The sequence below is a fragment of the Trichechus manatus genome, unplaced genomic scaffold (assembly GCF_000243295.1).
Source record: "Trichechus manatus latirostris isolate Lorelei unplaced genomic scaffold, TriManLat1.0 scaffold00138, whole genome shotgun sequence".
Classification (NCBI taxonomy): Eukaryota; Metazoa; Chordata; class Mammalia; order Sirenia; family Trichechidae; genus Trichechus; species Trichechus manatus.
The window spans coordinates 784901-808226 of NW_004444074.1; the positions used below are offsets into that span (position 1 = coordinate 784901).

The 23326-nt window shown below is 38.5% G+C and overlaps 2 protein-coding genes across 2 annotated transcripts in view; one reads left to right on the forward strand and one right to left on the reverse strand.

Annotated features, from left to right (window-relative positions):
- Window positions 1–12373, forward strand: part of NUFIP2 (nuclear FMR1 interacting protein 2) — a 30793-nt gene extending 18420 nt beyond the window's left edge. Inside the window, exons 3-4 of the mRNA XM_004385349.3 lie at window positions 2131–2163; window positions 4198–12373. Of these exons, the coding sequence (XP_004385406.1) occupies window positions 2131–2163; window positions 4198–4250 (86 nt within the window). The 3' untranslated portion in view covers window positions 4251–12373. The remainder of the gene's footprint in view (window positions 1–2130; window positions 2164–4197) is intronic.
- Window positions 12374–12470: 97 nt separating this feature from the next.
- Window positions 12471–20447, reverse strand: CRYBA1 (crystallin beta A1). The gene is made up of 6 exons (XM_004385350.2): window positions 20405–20447; window positions 18949–19013; window positions 17756–17874; window positions 16399–16540; window positions 14526–14668; window positions 12471–13781 (listed from the first exon to the last, which is right to left on the reverse strand). The coding sequence occupies exons 1-6, from the start codon at window positions 20445–20447 to the stop codon at window positions 13634–13636; spliced, it is 660 nt and encodes a 219-aa protein (XP_004385407.2). The 3' UTR covers window positions 12471–13633.
- Window positions 20448–23326: the final 2879 nt, after the last annotated feature.

Sequence of the window (23326 nt, forward strand, 5' to 3'; positions counted from 1 at the left end):
TTAAATTCACCACTCCTATCCACATTGGACATGCTGAATTCTACAGAATTTGGTTTAAAATGGCTTAGTCAAGAATTGGAAGGGATGATTAGTAAATTGATTTCGGGGTTCTCAGTTGTGGGAGTCAGCTTGTTTGGCCTTACATTTGATCTGTTTTCTATCTGGGAGGAGCCGTTATGTGCTGAGGTCATAATGTAGATGTTGATTTTTTAAATGTTCTGTTAAACTTGGACAGTTGTATCGTCCATTCTTCAATTTTAAAGGCAGAGAATTAAGCCTCTAGTTGACTTTAGCTCTTTTAGCTTCAGTTTTGTTTGTTTTTTCTCTTTGAGGGATTTTAGATTTAAATGCTGAATCTAATTGGTTGGACGATATGAAATTGCCATTTCTTTAGGTCAAAAAAGTTAAATAGCAGCCATTTCAGATGGATCTAATAACTACTTTGTGGTACATTATTCCTGGTTGGTTTATGAATAGTATTTCATTCAAATTAATATTTATTTATTGAACCAAGCACTGTGTGAGGCAATGGTGATAAGTAAATGAAAAGAGAGAGGGTTTATGTCATTTAGGAACTCTGTTTAATACACGGAAAGATTTGTAGAAAATTATGTAAAATGCAGTTGGAACATAGAGAAGCCCCTAAGGTAGGGGGAGAGGATGCAGGGGAGGGTAATCAGTCAGTATTGCAGTAAGTAGAAGTTGGCCTATTTAATGTGATTGGAGAGTTAAGAGTATTTTAGCTGGGGGAAATGGTATTGTATTTGAGGATTGCCAGTAGTTTAGTTTCTTTCAAGAAAGAGTGGTTCAAGTTAAAGATCTTTAACTTACTCATCTAATTTTATTGATCTAGCAGTGATTCCTTGAATGGGGTTTTATCTAGATAATTACTTTAATGATTTTGAGTAATTAACCTATTGATCCAAACATCCAATTCTGATGAATTTTTAAAAATCTTTTCAGCAAGTTTGATTTTGGGAGAGGCGGGGTTGTGGGAATGTGATTCTACTATTCACCTGCCCCCATACACATTCAATGAAAAAAAGTCATAGTTTTAGATCTACACACTTGCTTTCTTTTAGCCCTGGGGAAGGATTCTGCAACATCCTTAGCTGTAATTCATATCTAGATATATCCCACATTAATGAGTTCAGTTTTATTTTTCTTTATTAAAGTTGGTTGCTGAGGATTTATACAGAATCTAGTTACCAGAATAAAATCACCTTTTGTCCTTCCAAAATGATAGTTGTATAGCCATGGAAAGAGCACTTATCCTCAGTGTTATAGTTCAAAAACAAGAAGTTTTTGTTTAAATTAATCATGTAGTAGTATAGTACTTTCCTTTCAAAGTCTGGTTTTGTCATTTGGTAGTTATTTACTATCTTACTCATCAAGACTTCAAATACTCCTTTCTGTGAAGCTTTCTTGTGTACTTCCAGGTAGAGATTTCTTATTGCCCTGTCTGTATGTTGCTCTAGCAGTTTCGTCATGTACGTATTTCCCTTATTGTAAGATGCTAGAGTAAGCTAATAAGCACATTGTAGATATTCAAGCTTTAAATGTAACTGGAACAAATGAGGATTGTGTGTTATTAATAAATGGGTACAGATTGACATTTTGACCATATTGGTTAAAATAGTAGGCATAGTTTGGTGTCAACCACTTGCCTAGAGTCAAGGGGTAAAGTAAAATTTTAATAAGGCATTTTAAACATCAAGTATAATCAGATTTAAACTTGATTCATTCAACAGATTTGGGCGCCTTGTTGCCGAGAAATACTTGGTGTTTTTTAATAATGGTGAACTGTTGTAAAAGATACAGATATAGCACGCTTCCGCATATCTTTGCGATTTGCAAAGATAAAATTGTTCTTCTGGCAATTTGATTTCAGATAATAATTTCTGTAACACTTGGGACAATCTGGATGATACTTTTAAGAATTACAGGAAAATATGAGTTTGTCTGAGGTTCATAGAACAGTGCTGTTTCAGTGCTACCTTTAACCCAGCAGTAATCAGTTTAGGTTTATTAAGTTTAAAGTGAAGAGCATGACTTCAAACTTGACTCTCCAGAACTTAGAGTGTAAAAAAACCTTTTTTATGTTTTCTTCTGTTTTTTTTCTCTTTACAGAAATGGAATCTATTTGGAATTTGCAGAAGCAAGGTAAGAATGGTTATGTTACCTGGAACGTAGGGAGTACTAATCAGTAATCACTGAACATTATTGTTGGGTGGGAATAACAGACCGGTAGTGTGGCTTACCAAATAAATAGACTTTGTATTTTGAGTTATTTTTAACTGCAGTAAAAAGGCACTAGCTATCATACCAGAACAGCTAAGGACAGGGTAGCAGTGGAAATGAAAAGAAAGATACTACCTGGGTCAAGAACATGAAATTTTTTTTTTCCCCCCTGATTATGAAGGTAATGCAGGCCAGAAGTATTTTCATCCAGGAAACCAACATGAATAAGTATTTCCACTTGTAACCAGTCTTTGTATTTTTGTGGAACACAAGGGATAGCCTAAGAACTGAAATTCATGGAAAAATATTAGCTGTTTTACAGAAACTTTATCTGGGCTATGTATTTGCTGAAAAGATGGTTATAAATAAATAACAAATTAGCTTCCTTACCCTTCGATGAGCAAGATGTGAATAGCAGGTGGGTAGAGGGACTAGATAATCCACATTTTGATTATTTGCAGTTTTAAAACAATTAAGATTAGTTATCCTAATTATTATGTGCCCTCTTTCCAAGTATATTATAGTAGTTGTGGAATGCCTGAAATAAAGTGCTAGTTTTGTTTTGGAGAATTAGTCACTGACTAATACATTCAGGTTTTCAGGACCCTGTAACTGACTTGTATCCTACTCCCCATCCACTTTGTTCGTTAATATAAGTGAATTTCAGATAAATGTGAAATTCTTAGAATTTCAGAACGTAAAGGACTTCAGAGTTACTCTTCTATTTTATTTTAGAGATTAGGAAATGAGGCCCAGAAAGACTATTATATAAACCAGAGAGAGACAGGACTAGAATGTAGGATCTCCTGATTTCCCAGCATTGCGCTGTCTTCCACCTCCCCCTTGTTATAAGGCTAAGTCTTTTTGTCTAACAGCTGTGGCCTGAAGATAATTAGCAATCTGACTTGCTTTCTGTATTTTTTGAATACTTTCTTATTCAAGCATAAATGCAAAGACGGTAGTCTAGAAAATATACCTTACAAAGGTAGATGTACCTGTTTCTTTATGATTGTCCATTAGGTGACCAGTTTTGTTGGTTTACCTGTTTTTTATTAAACTAGGTATATTTTTAAAAGTTCTTATGATAGGTATTGTGTGTGATAAAATCATTGCCTCTCCAGAAGAGGGGAGCAGACAGCTAAACAAACAGTAGAAATTTGGCCTTTAGAATAATACCTGGGAAAATATGTCAAATCCTATTGTCAAATGAAAACAAGGGCATTTTTTCTCACTTTGATTATATCGTTATGTACTTGATATTTTTAAAAAATAAATAATAACCAAACATTTAAAAAAACAGGAATAACACCTGGGATCTTTGATCAGACACATTATGACAGTTTTATACTTACAACCCAAGACATCTGTAGACTTTTGCTATTGCTAAGAATCAAGCTGGTGGTACTGTGGGAAATTAGGAAGAAGGAATAAGTCACAATTAGCACTGAATCGGTACTTTCTGCCAAACTAACTTAGCCTGAAGTTTTTGCTGCTAGGTTTTACTTGTACAGTTCCTTGCTAGACAGACAGCTCACACTGGTTGAAATAAATTTTGATTTCATTTTGCTGAGAAGAGCAGAAGAAAATACATCCAAGTGTTTTAGTATTGAATTATTATTTCTTTGTCCACTTTTTCAAATGTATTACTATTAGAATAAACACATAGAAAACCCTAGTTAACTCACCCATCTGTAATCTGTATGAGTTGGGGCCCTCACTGGCTAGAGGACCTTGTCGCTGTGAATCCATTGGAATACTTAACAGCTACCTTTGGGTTGAGAAAGTGGATCACATATGTTAATGCAAAGAGGACGTGGCCTTTAAATTGTGTTTTTATAAAGAAGGGCCAATTTAAATACATGATGATGGTTATTTTGGGATTTGGGGGGCAGGGGAGGACGTGGGCATTTTGAGGGGCAGACCTTATTTTTGTTTCTATTTTAACCTTCCCTGCAGATCCCAAAAGGATAATCACTTACAATGAAGCCATGGATAGTCCAGATCAATGAAGGTAGCAGGACCAGACTGCCTATTCGTAACCTTTCTGCAGCATTAGAGCCACCGTTCATGGGGGACGCAAGGCTTTTATGCTCCTAGATCTTCAATGCAGCAGAGGAACCATAAGTAGAATCACAGGATAATATATACAAATATATATATATATATATATAGTTATTTAAAAAAAAGGCAACTGAAAGTAATTAGACTTCTTAAGGAATCAAAAATTATTTCAAGAGACTACACATGGTTATTTAATCTCCGGTACTGAATAGTTTTTCCTCCCCGCCCCCCTTTTTTTAGATTTTGTTTTTAAGAGTGAATGCAAGTGAGTAATGAATACAGACTTAACAAGCGTGGTTCTAAAGTTCCTGCTGTCATCAACTTGGGCAACAAATGACCCACTGGAAAGGCAAATCCACTTAAAAGATCTCTGTATCTTGTTCGGTGACTAAAGTGATACACTAATCACGGGGAACCCAGAATGATTCAACATTTTCCCCACTCCTCCCTTGATCTTTGGTTTTACTTTGAACCCTGCAAGAATGCTGGATAAATGCCTTGAAGTTTGCAGGGGTATATTTTTTTTAGCGAATATGATTTGCATGTCTTGCCAGGAGTTAAGCTCGACCTCTGTGGGGTGTTGGGGAAATACTTCTCTTTCTTTCCTTTTATTTTTTTGTTGGGTGGGGAGAGGGGAGGGCATTAAAGTTCTACAATTCTGAAATAGTTGGTGGTACATAGTCACTTGGCTTTGGTTACACATTGGACTTTTACAACTGAAGAATCCATGAGTGTCATTTAAAGAAAAGTTGCAGAACAAGCAATTGGCTTAGGTATTTAATATGGAAAAAATACCCCTGTTCCCATATTTTAATGTAATTGTATAACTGGGAGCAAAAACATACTCTGCTTTTCAACTGTAGATGCTCCAGACTTGCTATATGTCAGTAACACTAAATGTGCTGTTTTCCTTGTTTTTCATCAAACATCTGAAGAGAAATTATTGTATCTTTCTGTAAATTCTCTCCCTTTTAATTTCTCAGAAAAATCTAACAGGAAGAAAAAAGCCCATTAAAACTAAAACTTTTCATGTTTTTAGCCAGTGAGGAGGTAATAAACCCTGCCTGTAGAAAGTGTTTTCATGCAAACTATACTTTTGAGCTTTTTAGCTTCTAATGATATCTTTATAAATATATTTTATTACTAGAGCAAAATGGGTGTTTTAAGGAAAATAATGTGAAATTCTGGAAATTTTTCTTTTGGGCAGAGAAGAGCAAAGCCCTGTCTTACCATCACATTGCCATCCTGTTGCACTGCAGCTTGTGTATAGCATGCTAAAATAAATTTTATTGTGTGTGCAGAAACTAAGGGTCCAATTTAAGATTGGGTGATGGCATAAAAACAAGTTCTCTGGCCTGACATAGCATCACATCACACACACAGAAATTAGTATATCCATGTATGTCAAATACAGGTTAAGATAGCAGGGCATTTTATATGACGTGTAGTCTTCTAATAAAAGTAGGTTATATCCCCCGGAGCATTTGGGGGAGAAAGTAACTGCTTTTGCTCTACCTGTCTGCTTACGAAATGTCCAGTTTTGAGAGACTGTAGTATGAATGGGTTTTCTTGTTTTGTTGGTTATTTGGGGCTTTTAACAAGTAGTTCATGAAAGAAGCTGTTGGACTCAACATAGATAGAGAAATTAAAAATATCTTTTTAGTCTGGATTTCTGCCCTGCTTAGATTTTAAAAGTATAAGCATGGATTGCCAATTCCACTTGATGTAAACAAAACTTTTTATACATAATATATATATAACTTATTGTATCAGTCCAGGTTCAGAAACTTGTGGTAGGCCAGTTCCAGATAGTTTTCATTTCACCTGTAAACTGTATCACTTTTACTGATATTGTAATTTTCAAATGTATGATATGTTTACAAATGTGCCCTGCATTTAGTCTGCCTTGTTCCTGTTTTGATTTTTGTTGAGTCTCCTGCCTGCTTGCCAAAAGCTAGGATGCTTCAGGCCCATGTACAATTGAAAGCAGAGGCATCCTTGAGCTTTAAAGCATTGAACAAACTGGAAAATACAACATTACCACATCCTGAAGTGAAAGAAGTCTGTGTTTCTGTGTTTTTTTAAATAAAAAAAATTTTTTTTTAAGTTTAAAAAAAAAAAGATTGATTAAAGAAAAAAAAAAAAGGCTCCAGTTTGTTTTATAGGTTTTAAAGTTCTGCTGTGTGTTCAATTGCCTTGTGTAAACCACTTGTCGCCTTAGGGCCAGATTCTTTTTTTTTTAACGTCCATTTTGCTTGCCTGGAATTTTAAGGCTCTTCTGGCTCACAACTCACAGGAAATTTTCTGCATTTGTGACATACAGAGATTGAATGAATATATATTTAAAAAGGGAGGGGAAAAAAAAGAACAGATCCCATCTGAATTGAGCTTTTTAGAAGTTTAGAAGCAACATTTACTTAATAAAAAAACAACAAAACTTCAGTAAAAAGCTTTGGCTTTCCTACTTCCCTTCAATATCCCTCAGGCCTCCATATTCAGAGAAGTCAAAAAGAATTTATTTATTCTCTGTTTGCCCAAAGGTTTTTGAGAGTCTCGCTTCTAAATAAAACAATGCAACATATCACTTAATTTCTCCATTGAAGTTTCCTTGATTGTATGGTTAGAGGTATATAGTTAGAACTGTCTCTTTAACTTTCTGGGAACCCTACTGCCCCATCATATTAACTGTCAGTATTTTTTGGGCATTGGGTTAACGGACTTAATTGCCTAGGTACAAGCAGGACTTTGGGACAAATCTCTGTGCTGTTTTGTAACACTTAATTCTCTACTTGTCAAAATCTCTCCTTAGGTCCTCACACAATTCCTTACAGAGCACTTATTAAAAAAAAATCTTAAGAGTTTTGATCTGTTTTCTGATTATTTTTGTGTAAGCTTCTAAACAAACTTCAGCTGTGATTAATTTAGCACATTTAAATAACATTAATGTGTTATTGTTGGGTATAAAGAATTTTCCTTCAACTCAGAGTATTAGTACTGTAGCATAAACCAAATACAGTCTAGAAGGGATTTTTAACATCCTTCCATTATAAAGACTGAAAAAGGTGTGTGTCTCTGTGTATATGTATGTTGAGTGCTTGTGTATGTGTGGGAAAGAGGGAGATATTAAAAATTAGGAAGTGAATGTGTGTAAGACATTAGTATTCAGAGAAAGAGCTTGTATTTATTTTGTGCCATTTGTTTTCATTACACAGAATAAAGTCAGGTGGTTTTAATCCTTAAAAGGGTAGTATTTGAAAAATGGCACTAAGAGTGAAATCATGACCTATTTTTTTAATAGCTATGAAGATACTAATTATGGGTGAAGATTTCTTTTTTATCTTGATTGTAGGCTTCTGTGTCACATACCACTCTCCTTGTCTTCAGTAATCCCCCCTCCCCACAAAAGACAGGGTGTATTTATCTTTTTATTCACCCCCACTTTTCTAAACTGAAATTATTTGCATAGCCTTTCCTCTAATTTCCTTAGTAAGGAACCTTTACTGTATTTACTCCATCTGTAGTGGCCCTTCCTCCACTGCCTTCTTTCTGGAAAGGGATAGCCAATAACTAGGAATTTGTTAAAAACTTTTTTCTTGAAATAAATGTCTTGAGAGATGTTCTCTCTGTTTTAGAATTTTGCTGTCCTTATCTGCTTACCTGGTCATCACTCACAATCTACAAAAACCTTATACAGGAGAAAAAGTGCTGCGTTTTTCTTTACAGATAACAGTTTTTAGGGAAAATAAGACAAATTTCCACTGTGGGAGTTGTCCACAATACAAAATGTATTTCTTCACAAAACATTGCATAGCAGCAGTAGTTTCATAGATGATTTTTAGGCTTGTTGCTAACCCACATCAGAGACATCTAATGGTTTATCTTTTGCTTTTTGTTGTAATTGATGTAAGCTTTTAAACATAAAAAAGCCATCTACTGTGAAATTTTCTGTCATGTACCAAATGGTCACAGGCAAGGAATTGGACTTTCTCTGAGGGGAGGAGAAAGTCCAGTTTCCAAGGATTATGAGTATAGTTAAACCATTGGGCCATGTTCTCAAATAACATATGATCCCTCTTATATAGTTAATGGTAATTGTGCGAAACAGACAAGCTATTGTGAGAAAAATATATATTATGGAAAGTAGTTTTTATCAGGTCTGTTGATGCTGTACCAGTTGGGGTAGATTCTGATAGGGATGTATTCTTAGCAGGCTTACTTGTAACTTTTAAAGGATAGGCTGTAGGAATTGCTCATCTCCCCACCCCCACCCCAACCCCTAGGTATTGATATTTGTTTAAAAGGGAGGGGTCAGGCAAAACTAGAAGCATAAATAGCTGCTATAAGTTTGCACAGGCACATAGATGAACATTAGTTCTTAGCAGCAGTGTTGTTTTTATTACTGTAACTGACAGAGCACCAGGATTCTTTTAGGGTGTAAAAGATGGGCTTCGGCTTTGAGTATCTTAAAAAGTTTCATTTTAAACATACATCAGTCTGTTGAAATGTGGGAGAACCAGGACCACCCTGGGTTGTGGGTTGGTTTAAAGAATGATGAATCATTGGCTCCACTCAAAAGCACTGCTTTACTGAGCTTTAAATTAAATTTCATACTGTTTCACTACTCAAGAAAAGGTCTTAAAGTAGTTGAGTGCCAGAATAGTATGAATAAAGTTTTAGGTTGTCTGTGTAATAAAAACTCCCAGTGAGGCACAAATATTATAGTGCTTTGGGTTACCAGGAGTGTTACAAAGCAGTTATGGGCTAGAAACCTAAGGAACAGCCATCCTCATATGTGACAGGATTGCTGATTCAGACTTCCCTATTTATCCAGAAAATTTCATGTCCATGTTTATAAAGCCATTTTATAATACTGCAGTATCGTTTTTCTACAGCCTTATTAAAATAGCTACACATATTTATTTTCCAATTCAGTTTCACTTTATTGTATATCACAGTTGTACTCTCCAGACCAACAAACCAACTTGAGGTAAATTATATAGCTTTCCGTGTACCTTTTTTTTTCACCCCTCAGGTGCTAAACAAAAGCTCCAAAAATGGATACTGCTTTAGAAACATCTGCTTTATTCTTAAAATATACATTTCTTTTGCTAGATGTAAAAATTTGGTGTTAACAGAAGTGGTTTTAATATGTAAATATGAATGAATGCCTTTAGTTGCTCGTGTTGTCTGTTAGTCTATTTCATTTATCCTCTTTAGAGGAGGAGCCTTTCATGATCTTGAATACATTTCATTAAGTATTGTTGCATTTTTAGAATGAAAATACAGCTGTTTTCTGTCTTGGATTAATCCTGCTGCTATGAGTAACTGAAAATCAAGAATGTGATGCACTTTTTACATTACTCTATATAGGTTGCTTTGATACCTTTCCTGTAGCACAGCCACTAACAAAAGTGAATGAATTTTAAAATTCTCTTAGGGAGGGAATCAGAACTAATTAATTCATAGTTGTTATTGGCCTATCATGGACAGTAACTTAGGAAAATAAAAATTCTGTTAATATTACACTTTTAGGCCTTAAAAATGTCTTCTACTACTGAAAATCTTTTAAATCATTGTTTCTATTACTCCCTCTCTCTGCCTCAGAAAGAGGAATTGGAAAGAAAGGCTTAAAGGAAGTAGGATCTTTGGTTTGTTGCTGATCTATCTTTTTTAAAAAGAAAACAATTGTCTGTGTAAGCTGGGGTCTTATTTTTGTGTTTGTGTACAGAAGAGAAACAATACTGCCCCGAGCCTGTCAGATTTAGTTTAATCAAATCAATCAAAACTCCCAGTGTTCTGCTTCCCTAGTATATTTTTACATAACAAAAGTAAACATAAGTATAGTAGAAGTGCTACTTGACAAGAGGAAAAGTAATTTCTCAAGCACATACCCAAACTTGAGGGAAATAGAACCCAGAATAACCAGGTGGCGGAGGGAGGGAGGACACCAAATGGGGTGGATGAATATAAGAAAGATGTGTGGTCCAAAGCTATCTGGTTATATTTTGATGTTGCCAGTATTGCAAAGCCAAAATTTTAATTTGCTTATTTAATATGTCTTGGCCAGAGTTCTATTTTTATATCAATGTGCCTTGCATGTATATTAAAAAAAAAAAAATTGGAAAGGCCATGTAGTCATGCCTGAGATAGTTGATGGTTCTTACCACCTCACTAGTTTTCATGCAGTGTGAAATGCTTATTCTATTGCCCAACTGGTGCTCTCTGTTTAAAGATCTTGTCACAAACTGGAACTATTTTATAAACTGGGGAAGTGGTTCACTTTTTTTTTGTAGTTTAATTTTTTGTTCTTAGTCTATTAGCGGCTGTTGTGTAGTGGGAAATAGTAAAAGGATTCTTCACTCCTTTTCCCTGTCCCCTCAGCACCTTCTTAAAGTAAAATGATGACACCAATTCATGTGTGCTTTGGAAAATAATTTCAGCTTACTATCTCCTTTAGTGTTATTTAAAAAGGAGAAAAAAAGTGTTATGAAAAACATTGTTTGCAAAATCTAGGGAGATAAATGGAGTCAACTTTAATTTGGAATTCTGTGTGAGCTATGATCCCAAGTTATCAGCTCTTTCCAACTTTAAATTTTTTATTGTTAAAGCACCTTGCTTAGAAAATTTTAAACATCTATGTCTGCAACAATTGTCTAAAATTAATGAACTGTGCAATTCTTGTCATTAAAAAAATCTGCTCTCCCTAATGTGACTTGTTAGTTTCTCTGTATTTCCTGCCAGTGTAAATGTGAAAAGCTTTGCTTGCATTACCTTTTAGAAATGCATTTTGCACACTCAAATTTTGCCGAATCTCCGTGGAAAGGTTAGTTCTAAGTAGATGAATAAAGCTATGCACATGTTTTTAATTTAATTTGTGTGTCATTACCCAAAGCGACCTATTATTACTTTGCTGTTCTTAGCTTTACTGTCTTTTGGAAACATTGCTCAAACTTATAGTTCTGGATTAGCTCATCAGAACTAAAGAGAAAACTGGCACCTATTTTAATAAACTTCAGTTCAAAAGAGAGCTTGACTTGTATCTATTAAAGGGCTTTTCTTGAAACAGGGCAGTTAATATCAGCTCTACAAACCATTAGATGCTCTTGCTTCCTTAGTAAAATTTCAGTGTATTTGATCAAATAGAAATGGGAAGTAATTCAAGTTGAAATGAAGGAAGGACATTTGCCACATGGAGCTCTGTGACGATTGTGTCTTAAAGCTGGTTTAAAAGTAGAGTAGCCTTTTTACCTTTATTGCTTTAACATAAATGTGGTTTACTGAATGATTGACTTGATTAGAATCATTCAGTTGTTTGAAGATCAAAGCACATGTTATTTTAACAATAATGTATATCTTTAAAATTGCCCAAGCTGATTAGAACAAGTTTAGAAATTGGGCACATTTGGTTAAATAGTTGCAGTCGGCATGTACTAAATAGCTTTACTTCACGTGTATGTGTACTTACAAGATAGTGTAGATGTGCTGGCCAGGTTTTCTCAGATCATCTTTTAAAAGATTGTTTTGTAATCTCTTCAGTACCATTGTAGGAGAGGCTAGTAAGTTTAAGTAGAAGTTATCACTTAAAAGTATTTTCCCCATGCTCCTAGTAGTAAAAGAAATATTTCCATTTAAAGCTTTTCCTATATATAAAAGAGGATTACTTCTTTGTCATCAAGTATGCTCTTGGTGTATGTTGTTGACTTTGAGAACACAGCAAAACCCTTCTGTATTTTCACTGATAGTGGCAATTAAAGACTAAATAGTCTACTATTCAAGACTCAAAAGTTGACTCGTAATGCATGGCCTTATAAGGCAGAAGTGCAGGAGTGTAGCGAGCGCATTATCTTAGATGGCTATGGCTACTCTTTGGCATCTGTCAGTTCACTTACGTTCAGTCTTAGAACATACTGTAGGAGCACAGTAATTTCTGTCTTGTGTGCATAGGCAATTAGGAGCTGAGTTACCTCTTAATTTGGGGGAAAGGAAAACTAGTGGACTACAATGTTAGAGGATGTTTCTCCTTCCTTCTCCCAAATTAAAAAAAAAAAAAAGTCTTAATGTTTATTTTGCCCAATCATAAAGATAAACCTTTTCTAGATATAAGAGCAGTGACCAGAAATTTACCCTTTTGCTAAATGCTTAGGTATTTGCCCTAGCTGTATCTGATGTCATGGATTCTGAGGAAGTGTCAGTTACATGATGATCTTCCTTTATTGATGTCTTACTTCATGTTCAGTGTTTAAAAATATAAATTACAAACACTCTACGACCATACACAGATTTACTTATTTTATCAGAAAAAAAAAACTTGAGAAATTTGTAGATCAAATTAAGAGAATAAGTGTACATTGTTGAATAAAAATTTTAAAGTTTCTGAGGTGTTTGTGTTATCCTTTGTGTGTTTTAATTGTAAAAATCTGCTGAAAACAACTATGATTTTGACGTTGATAATCTTTTGTCAGAGGATCAAATGCACAAAGAATTTCAGTCCTAAATGTATCACGATGATGTGTCATGTCTTTTGTTTTTGTTTTTTTTAATCATAAGAGTTACTCAGGTGCTTAGAAAATAGTGTGTTAAAACAGATGTGAAAGCAGCTTTATTTTTTTGGGCAGAACATTGAGTTTTATTGCTCATCACTTGAAATAAGAAACCAAAATTGAGCTAAGCAATTATCTAGAATGTTAAGTTGGCTGAGATTCTGGGTTTATTCATAGCTTTATGTAAAGAAATATATGACAGTACACATTTGAGAAACTTACTTAGATTTGCCTAGAAGATTTGTCACAAGGTGAAAAAATCAGTGCTGACATTAACAGAACCAGCTGCAATGCAACCTCGGTAACTGTGCCTTTAAACACAAGTAATTAATTCTGGACTATTAACCTACTTGTCTGTGTTTCTTGGATGTTATTTGTCTTTGCTAATAAGAGAAAAAGGAGGAACTGGAGAGAAAAGATAAAAACATTTACCGAAAGTGTATGCGTGTCACTATAAGGTCTGACGACATTTGGGTTGTATGCATTAAGATAGGGAATAATTGTCTTTGGCCTTTTGTAAGAGTGATGTGCAAGGACACAAAAGGGAGTTTCGGGTTTTGATGAAACTTGTCTTGAAAGATTCTCAGCCATAGAAGTTGTGATTTGTATAAAGCATGGTAGTTAATGCAGTCTGCAGAGTTTTTCTTAAATGACATTTATTGATTTCAGCAGCTGACATTTGGAAGCAGTATTTGAGCAGAACATAAAACTCATTCTAGAGAGCTCTTCAAATCTGGTGCTTAGCAGGGTCTCATGCTTGAGGAATTCTCTTACTTGGAGCTTTTAATCCACTATTGTTGGATACGGCGAATCGATTGGATCTGGGAGGTCTGGGCATGAGAACCCCACTCTCTCCAGTGTTTATAGTCTCCTCCATGATGGTCACATTCCAAGATATATTGATACCCACGGTATCCAGGATACTGGTAGCAAACCCAACTAAGAAATCCAAAACACAATAGATTAGTAAAACTAGGAACCTGGTCAACACCCCAAAACTTCAGCCTCTTCCTCAACACATCCTGTATAATGATGTATTTAGGCTTAGGAGATGGCCATCCTAAATGTGCCAGGCAGGATATGGCTAAAAAAACAGTTGCCATCAAGTCAATTCTGACTCATAGTGACCCCATAGGACAGAGTGGAACTGCCAGATAGGGTTTCCAAGACTGTCACATCTTTCTCCTGGGGATTGGCTGGTGGATTCAAACCACCACCATTAGGGTTAGCAGCTGAGCACTTAACCATTGTACTACCAGCGCTCCTATTATATGCTGCAATTAATGTTGATCTAGTTGGCAACCATAGCAGTTGTATGTGCTTTTAAAGACAGCTGATTAAGTCTGGAAAAACCTACTTTGCGCCTGTTTCTTGGATGTTGTCTTTACTACAATACAACTGAAGACCCCAGGAAAGAGAGAGTGGGGAAGAAAAAAAAGGTAGAATAGTCAAATGTTTCCATAGAGGAATGTCTGGGGGAGAAAATCTGATAAAATGTAAGTGGTAGTTGGTACCAAGAATTTGAGATTCAAAATTACCAGTAACTAGAATGTGACATCCATACCAATATGATTTCAGTGTATAAAATCTTGATAAAACATGACCAATGATGTATTAATATTTATAAAATCTTCACTTGGAAGAGTTACTTTGAAATTGCTCCAAACCGTTTTTTGCACTTACGCTCCACATCGTATCTTCATGGAACCGACTTCATTGTTGAACCAGCCCATGGCTTGTAAAGACGGGTAGTCATCACTGATCTCCCATTGGCGTCCAATGAAGTTTTCTTTCTCAAAGATGGTAATTTTAGACTCCTTGTGGTTCTGTAATACATAAATTTTAAAAAATAGTACCAGTGTTACGGCTGTTAAACCTTAATTCTTTAATTGCCATATATTATTCAAATTGGAAACATTTACTTTCCAGTTTAAGAAAGGAAGTACGTGATCATTGTAAAGAGATTCAGGCAATACAGACATAAGAAAAAATTACCCATAATCCTGTTTAGTCAAATTTAATGTAACATTTAAAATGTACAAATAACTGATTTTATACTTTGGAACAACAAAAGACCAATGAAGAAGATATGACAGCTGGAGAAAATACTTGCAACACACAGCCAGCCAAGGAATTAATATTCACTAATGTGGAAAAAGATTCCATAAGTTAATAGGAAAAGTAAGTCGAAGTTAACGTGTGTGGCATATAAAATATATACATATTTATATATAACATATATATATATAACTATAAAACTATACGATGTAGTTGATTTACCACGAGCCACACTTGCGACCATTTTCTTTTTCGAGGGAGGGTACATCTTATCCTTAGTAATAAATACTACATACATTGTTGCAGCACATAATTTGCTGATGTTATCATTCTCAGATGTAATGTTTCCAATCCCCAAAGACAAAGATCAGATTTATAAAAATGCTGATAATAAAAGGCAATAATGAAAACTAGAAAAAAAATGAGGTATTCGACTTAACGTTAGAGCCGACTTATGACATCGTTAATCAGGGACTACTTGTATATGTTGGAAGTAACCTAAATGGCCAGTAGGGGATTGGTTGAATTAAGTTGTGTTTATGTAGAATACTACACAAGCATTAAGGAAGCAGAGACTAATCTGAAGTTCAGAAACGGAAAACTAACCCTGCTAATGGTTGGGGAACAATTGACTGGAACCAGACACCAGGAAACTCTAAGGAGTGATGGAACTGTTGTGTCTGATTAGTGTGTTGTTACGTGGGTGTATATATTTTTCAAGACTCATTGAATATGTGCTTAAGATGTGTGCATTTACTGTATGTGAATTATACTTAAAAAAAAGATGAAAATCACTTCTAGGCAGGGCTGTGTTTTTTAGGTTAGAGTTGTTTAGGTTTCTTTCTGCACTACCTGAATTTTGGTAAGACTGTGAGGTAAGGTCATTATTAACTGAAATTGTTGGGAAAAATCACATGATATATATATATAGACTATTTGGAAAGGTTCTAATCCAGTCTCAATACAAGGATGATTTTCAACACATCCCTGAAGGTCATCCTGCTTCCACTTGAACTCTTGAAAAGACTTTTTTTTTTAGTGCTGGATAGTGCTTAATGTTAGAAATAAAAATATGAATCAAAGCAGAGATATTGGAAGACTTACCTGTTAAGTCATTCTCACTTATTGGAGTTAGCTCAGCGTTTCCCTATTCTGTACAGTAAAGTTATACAGATTGAAATTTATCTGGTCAAGGATTTACTTTTTCCCATAGTACTCTCGCTAGTTGTCCTACAGCACTTTTGAAGATCTGGACTCTCGAGTCTCCATTTCCTGCCACCTAACCTATAAGAAGGCGCTTTCTTTTAGCTTGTCTTAAGGAAAATACCATCTGGTAGAGAAAAAATCAAATGGCAGGCCTGGAGAAAGAGGGGAGTGATGTTTTCTTTTTTACTTTTGTCCTTCATGCTGCTACATCTCAGCCTAACTGAGAAGTAACTTAAATGTCAGTCTGCCCACACCCTCTCTTTCCCCATCCCCCACATGCACAGAGACTCACAGCTGAACAGATGGGGCGGAAAGACATGAGACGCTCAATGTGGTAGGCATTACTCCCGCTCCAGGCATCCCAGCGAGGGTATTCTCCTCTCTCCAGTATAAACTGTTGTCCACAGAAGCTGGTATGCTCATAACCAATCCAGCTGCCAAAGATAGATGGTGGTGCTTCAGGATGTTCAGAGCCTACATGGCCTCAGGGAGAAGGCATCTTTTCTTTCAGATAATAGTGGGGTAAAACATCGAGTCAATAAGGCTTTACAAGGTCATAAATTTATCATAAGAGGTAGGGAATGAGCTGGCAGTCACCTAAGCCGGTTTATAAAGGCGATATTTGCTTTGGGACTAACCACTGAAAGGTTCTACTTCATTGACCCAAGAAATGTATTAACAAAGCCAGTCTAAAGTTATCTATTTTTTCTTCAAGTCACCTCATTCTGTACTTGGAGCTCCAAGTTCAGCATCTAGTGACTATTGCACTGGCTCTAGCCAAACCTGTTGGCTTCTTCCCAAGGAAGTAGAGGGATGAATGGGTATTTGGTAGATTACTGTTTGTTGTTTCCTTGCCACTTTGTGGGTTCTTCCTCCTGCTGCTCCATACCTACACCTTATTTATTGAAACATCTCAGATCAAATTTTCATAGTCAGGTCTCAGTTACGACACCTTAAAGCGTTACTCCTTCTAAAGGGTTGAAGAGCTTTGGTGGCAAGCAACTTATGGGAGCCTGTCCTTATGCAAAGCCAGTTCTGCCAAGGCCAAAGGAGAGTCCTTCCCTATGCATTTTCAGGCGGATGATAAAGGCCCTGACTTTGCAAAGTCAAAAGAATAAAGAGCCAAAGACGAAAATGAGATGGACAAAGGAGATCAACCATTAACCAGAAGCCCCTGGAAAACGGAGTAGCAACTAATGTGGCTTTTGAGTCACGGGATTGAGTGCCCTTGCACATAGAAAAATTAGCTGGCAGTTCTGCTGTGAGACATACAGGAGAGCATTAACAGCAAAGAGGCCTGCACCCTGATGGTTTTCTCTCTACCTATTCTCTGCAGGCAAGAAAACTCAAGGGTCCTGTGGCTGTTCTGAGGAAATCATAGGTAGCAACCCATGGGCTCTGGAAGCACAGATCTGAGTACTGTCACTGCCCCATCCATGGTATATACTTCTTTAATCCCCTCCCAAACCCAATACCAAGCCACTAAGAACCTTAGGCTCTTTCTAGCTTTGGGTTAGTACATTACACATGTCCTGATTTCTTTTGAGATTATGTCAGCATGGAGGCCTCTCTCCCAGAAACAGGTCTGGGGGAACATCTGTCTTCCCCTGTCTCCACCCTTATGGTCCCATGCTGAAGTCCATACTCACACGCCACATTCCACCTTGAGAGACCGGACATTATCAAAATTGCGCTCAGAGACATTTGAGCAGGAGCTGGTGAACTCCATCCTCTTGCCCTGGAAGTTCTCCTGGTCATAGATGGTAATCTGAAATGGGATTGAATGGGGCCATAGAGCTAGAACTTGGTACATCAAGAAGAACAGAGGCCCAAGGCAACAGTTTACTTGTGTCTGACCCTGTGTTTTCTGTCACCAATTGCAGCCCAGGATGCCCAGGGTCATTATGTTGGCCTGATAAGGTATTTTCCAGTATAGACAAGGTAGGAAGGGGTTTGAATTAACACCACTGGTTGGTGGTGGTCACGTGTCCAGGCTAGTGATGAGGTGTGGGAGGACTGGTTCATAGGAACGGTCTGCCAGGGACCATAGCTACCCAATGAACAGACCAAGGATTTGGTGGTTTTAGCCATGTGGACTCTCGTTTCACCAAATTTTCTGTGTAAGTGTGGCCCAGAGGCCAGGATCCTAGAAGTCACAGGAACTCCCTTTGTGTTATTCCTTAGCTTCTCCAGCCACACCCACTGTAGAAGCCTAAAGTGTAAAGGGAGAGTTGTGATGAACCCTCTTTATTCCTTGAACTAGAACTTGGCTCTTGGACCTGGCCGGAGGACAGAGAGCACTCCCAAAGCTGTGAAGTGGCCTCAGAGTTGATCCAATGAGAAGCGCAGAGATGCAGTATGAGGGGGAAACAGTGAAAGGACTGAAGATCAGCCACTTTAGCCAATGGCTGGAACCAACTTCAAGTTGGGAGTAGGAGACCTCAGTCCTACTTATTTGGGGTCTGGTGGCAAATCTATCTTCATTTCTGGGTCCTCAGTTTCTCCATGGGCACAATCCCCTCTGGACTGCTTTATTTTAAGGTGAGTTTAGCAGTGTGGAGGACAGTTGACCTAGGAATCTAGGTAATCATCTCCCACCCATCATGGGCTTCTAGGGTCATCTTTCCCTGTCCCAACAGGGGCCTCTTGAGAGATCCTTCAACGGTGTCTGCACCTTGGGTAGACCCTGCTTCTACAAACAGTAGCATTTCATTGGTCGATCACTGTCTCATGGAAAAGCATAGCTGCACTACAACCCTTTGGTCTGCTCTGTGGCGGTATCTCCCCCCCTGCTGTGTTGGATCTCCATTCCTCAATTTTCCATGTGATAGGGTGGGCTTACCTTCCATGGCCCTATGGACCCTGGCATGGGGTTGGTCTGAGCCATCTTGGTGGTTGGAAGGGTTTCTGGAAGACAGAACACATACCAGTGACATGGTCTCTAGAATGGGGGAGGGAGCAGTCTTGAAATCCAATAGACAGACTAGTTGGAATCTTGGCTCTGCCGTTCATTAGCTAAACCTGTGTTTCCATCTGTAAAACTCTATGTGCAGGGTTGTTGTAAGGACTAAAGGCAATAGTGCAGGTAAAGCACTGCACAGGCATTGTGACCTGATAAATGTAGCTCCTGTCCTTGCTCCTCCTCCAGTCACCCCCTACAGGTGGCAGTATTGCCTCAGGCTCACATACCCCAATATAAATTCCTTGGCAACCATCTAGTCTAGACCCCTCATTTGCTTGGCCACACAGCCAGCAGCTCCAGGCTCTGCCAGGACTCTCACCCCACCCCATCCCCGATTCAAGGGCAGTCTAAGCTTTACAGTCTCACCCTCACAGTTTTACAATCCCTCCTGGCTTCTCTATCTTTTAAGACCTACCCAGCCCTGGTTTTGCCTCCTCAGAGAAACTTTCCTGCCTTCCACAGCCTGCAGTGACTTTCTCCCCTGATTTCTAGCGCCCCTCACAGTACTGATTTGTGTTCTTATTGAATACGTTTTGGGTGAACATTTCAACGACAGGACCTGGGTCAGTCACCTGTAGCACGTGTTCAGGGAGGGAGGTGTTGAAAAAGACTTATTGAAGGAAAGTGGGGAATAAAAGAGAGTAGTAATAATAACTAGCACTTAACAACGACTCACTCTATGCCAGGCACTGTTCTAAATGCTTTTCATGCATTAATGTATTTAATCTTCACAACAAGCCTAGGAGGTAAGTACTATCATTATCCCCATTTTAGAGATGAGAATACTGAGGCTCACAGAGGTTAGGTAGACAGAAAAGATGGCTGAAGAATAAAGGAAAGTAGGGAGGGAGGGACAAAGAAAAGGAGGGAAGGAGGGAAGAAATGAAAGGAGAGAGGGAGGCAAGACAGGAAGGTTTGCGTCGGGCTTCTTGACTCTGGATGCATTTCATGGCTCTCCGCTTTGGCTGGTATCAGGCCCAGGACCTGATGCTTGTAAACTCTGTGGTACATTTTTCCACTCTGAACCTCTGAATAAGCAACATCTCCCAGCTCCTGTCCCTTAGAGCTTCTCCCTGTGCACCAGGAGTCAGCGCCCTTCCTGGGGCCCCATGTCCCACTCTCTCCAGTCATGGTTGCTGGGGCAGTGGTTTTTGCCATATAAGTGACTCTTCTTGGGGTGGCAAGAGGAGAAGGCTGCCTCCTCCCAGAGTTTGCCCACTGTTGTCTAGCCATCCTAGAAGGCTCTGACCACAAGGCAGGAAAACCGAGCCCCTTCCCGGGTGTGTCTGCAGGGGAAGGCAAGGAAGGGCAAGGACACCCCTTGGGCCTTACTTACCCAGCTCCTGCGGCACACTCTGGGTCTCCATCTGGTGCCACATCCTCTGCAGCCGCCTTTTTATAGGCCTGCGGCCTCTGGCCTCTGGCCCTGTCAGCACTCTGCTTTCCCTCCACCTTTGTTCCCCCTGATCCCCAGAGCTTTGGTGGCTCAGCCTGCAGGCTAGGCACCGTTGGGGGCCTTTGTTTAAACGAGGGATGCAGAAATCCAGAGAGGCCCCTGTGGCTGTGGGCAAGAGGCCTTGGCTGCTGTGGTCTTATCCTTGGAGCAGCTGGAAGTGAGGACAGGGGATCTCTGCGGTGAAGATTTGTTCCCTCTTCTCCAAGTTTCTCACACCATGCCAGAGCCTTCCTAAGACCTTGGGAAGCCCCAGTTTATATCAACCATATCAAAATATACCTCACTTCCCATATGGAATATAGTTTCTTGTTTAAAAAGTACAAAAGGATTATTGTAGTTCTAAACTACAGGAAAAAAATGATTCACTGTAATTTATATATATTTAAGAGTTGGAAACCCTGCTGGCATAGTGGTTAAGAGCTATGGCTGCTAACCGAAAGGTCGGCAGTTTGAATCCACCAGGTGCTCCTTGGAAACCATATGGGGCAGTTCTACTCTGTCCTGTAGGGTCGCTATGAGTCGGAATTGACTCGATGGCAACGGCTTTGGTTTTTTGGTTTTATGTAAGATTTGGATTCAGTTACAGTTGACTGGTAGACATGAGTCTCTGTAGCTATTTTATTAAACATTTATTTTAATTTTGCAGTTTTCTTTTGAAATTTTGGAGCCAATAAATATTTTGAAGTCCTAAATATATTGTTTTACTGGTTGCTGTCTTATCAATTCCAACTCATGATGACCCCATGTGCGTCAGAGTAGAACCGTGCTCCATAGTGTTTCCAGTGGCTGACTTTTCGGAAGTAGATTGCGAGGCCTTTCTTCCAAACATATTGTTTCAGGCCCTTGGAAATCCCATAAGTCCAAGATTCTGTGCCTGTCATACCCTAATGGATAAAATGACTTCTCCATAGAAGTTTAGGGCGCTAGGTCAGGGTGGGGTAGAAGAACTGTGGGCCTCCCTAGGATCTCTGAAGAAGAGGATGTGTTGTTCAAGTATCATAGCCACTGTGAGAGGCAGCGTGGTGCAGTGGGTGGGGAGGGCTTTGAGCCATGTAGATATGGGTTCAAGTCTTAGCTCCCCTGGCTGGGTGACTTTGAGCAAGTCGCTCAGCCTCTCTCAACCTCAAAAAAGGAGATAGCATATCTGTCTGACATATTGTAGCTTTATTGATATTTATTGCCCTACTCTCTTCTGGGGACAGTTACTGTAGAAAATCACATAGCAGCTTGGAGAGAGAAAGAAACTTTCCCTAAAAAAGTTCTTTCCCGCCAATACCTCGAGGCTGTGATCCAAGCATTATTGGAGCACCCTTTATCTCAGAACCAAAAATTAGGGGATGGGGTCTGATATATACACGAATATTTGCAGATTTGCGCAGAACATTTCAGACATAGGGGTCTGATGCCCAGCCCAGCATGCCACCCCAAGGATATTTCTACTATCTGATTAATTGGTCATGTCTGATTAATTGGATCAATGGCTAGCAAGGGACAGAGTCACCCTGGGGATCGTAGCAGCTCTGGCTGGCTAGTGGCTGTGCAAGGACTTAAGGTACCAGCTGCCCACGACTGGCAGTTCTCCCTCCCTTCTCCTTCTCTTTATCTTTTCTTCCTTCCCCAGAATTGGGCTTTTAGAGAAAGACTTATTTGGTTGGTCCTTCATTCATTCGTTTCCTAACACCTGGACTAGTTTAGATATACCTCTGTAATGTGCCCTCATGGCACCCTATACTTATCCGATTATTGAATTGTTCATGCTATAGAAATTATTCTAGAAACTAGAAATATTGGTCTTCAAAGAGGGGAACTGAGACACTTAGGGCTAATGTGTATGACCAAACTTTTCACAGTAACTTTTTCTATAATTTTTGAATTTTGAACAATGTGAATATATTTTCGATTAAAACAAAGTTATTTTTGAAAATAAAGGAATGGATTATTTAATTATCTGCCTCTCCCCTTAGACGCCATACTCTATGAGGGCTGGAACCTCATCTGTCTTGGTCATCATTACATCTTCGGCTCTGGGCATAACTTCTAGCTCAATAAATAGTTTTTGAATGAGTGAATGCATAAAAGAATGACATCCTATGACTGGGCTTTGTCTGGGGCCACAGAGGAAACTGTAGTAGTCTTTAATGTTAGGAGTGCCCAAGAGAACTCAGCCCCCTTACCTTGGCCTCTCTGGGCAGGCTCCAGGTTGCTGTGCGCATCTTCCTTGGGAGGGTTATGGAAGAGTGACTGTGGGCCGCAGGTTGGACAGGTATTGAAGGAGGCTGAGGCAAAATGGAATTTGACTGAGAGGCCCTTTGGGAGCCTTGGAGAGAGATTGCCACAGCTTGCCTGCTTGTGCTGTGTTTGTGTTTCAAATACTCTCAGCAATTTAATTTTGGAGCTTTATACCCCACTGAATTGTTAGAACAATGAAGACTGATTTAGTTAATTTTTTACTTTTGCAGCAAAGTGGAGCTTTTATGTTTGAGTGAAAAGCCCAAACACACACGCACAAAACCATTGTGGAGGGGGAGAATCAGGGTTATTGTGCAAACAATTTATAAGTATCCATCAAACATTCCTGAAGTTATAAGCACTTGTAGTCTGTCTTCTTGCTTTCCTCAGTCACCTTGTTGTTGTTAGGTGCTGTCGAGTTGATTCTGACTCACAGCGACCCTATGTACAACAGAATGAAACATGGCCTGGTCTTGCGCCATCCTCACAATCATTGCTATGTTGGCCCATTGTTGCAGCCTCTGTGTCAATCCATCTCGTTGAGGGTCTTCCTCTTTTTCGCTGACGCTCTAC

Bases quoted from the DNA above. Each gene is read 5' to 3' on its own strand.
- CRYBA1 (XM_004385350.2), bottom strand. From the start codon at position 20,447: ATGTGGCACCAGATGGAGACCCAGAGTGTGCCGCAGGAGCTGG. The intron at 14,669-16,398 runs GTGAGTCTCTGT...TATGTATTACAG, and splicing joins TCCGCCCCATCTGTTCAGCT to AACCACAAGGAGTCTAAAAT. The intron at 13,782-14,525 runs GTAAGTGCAAAA...TGGATTTCTTAG, and splicing joins ATGAAGATACGATGTGGAGC to TTGGGTTTGCTACCAGTATC.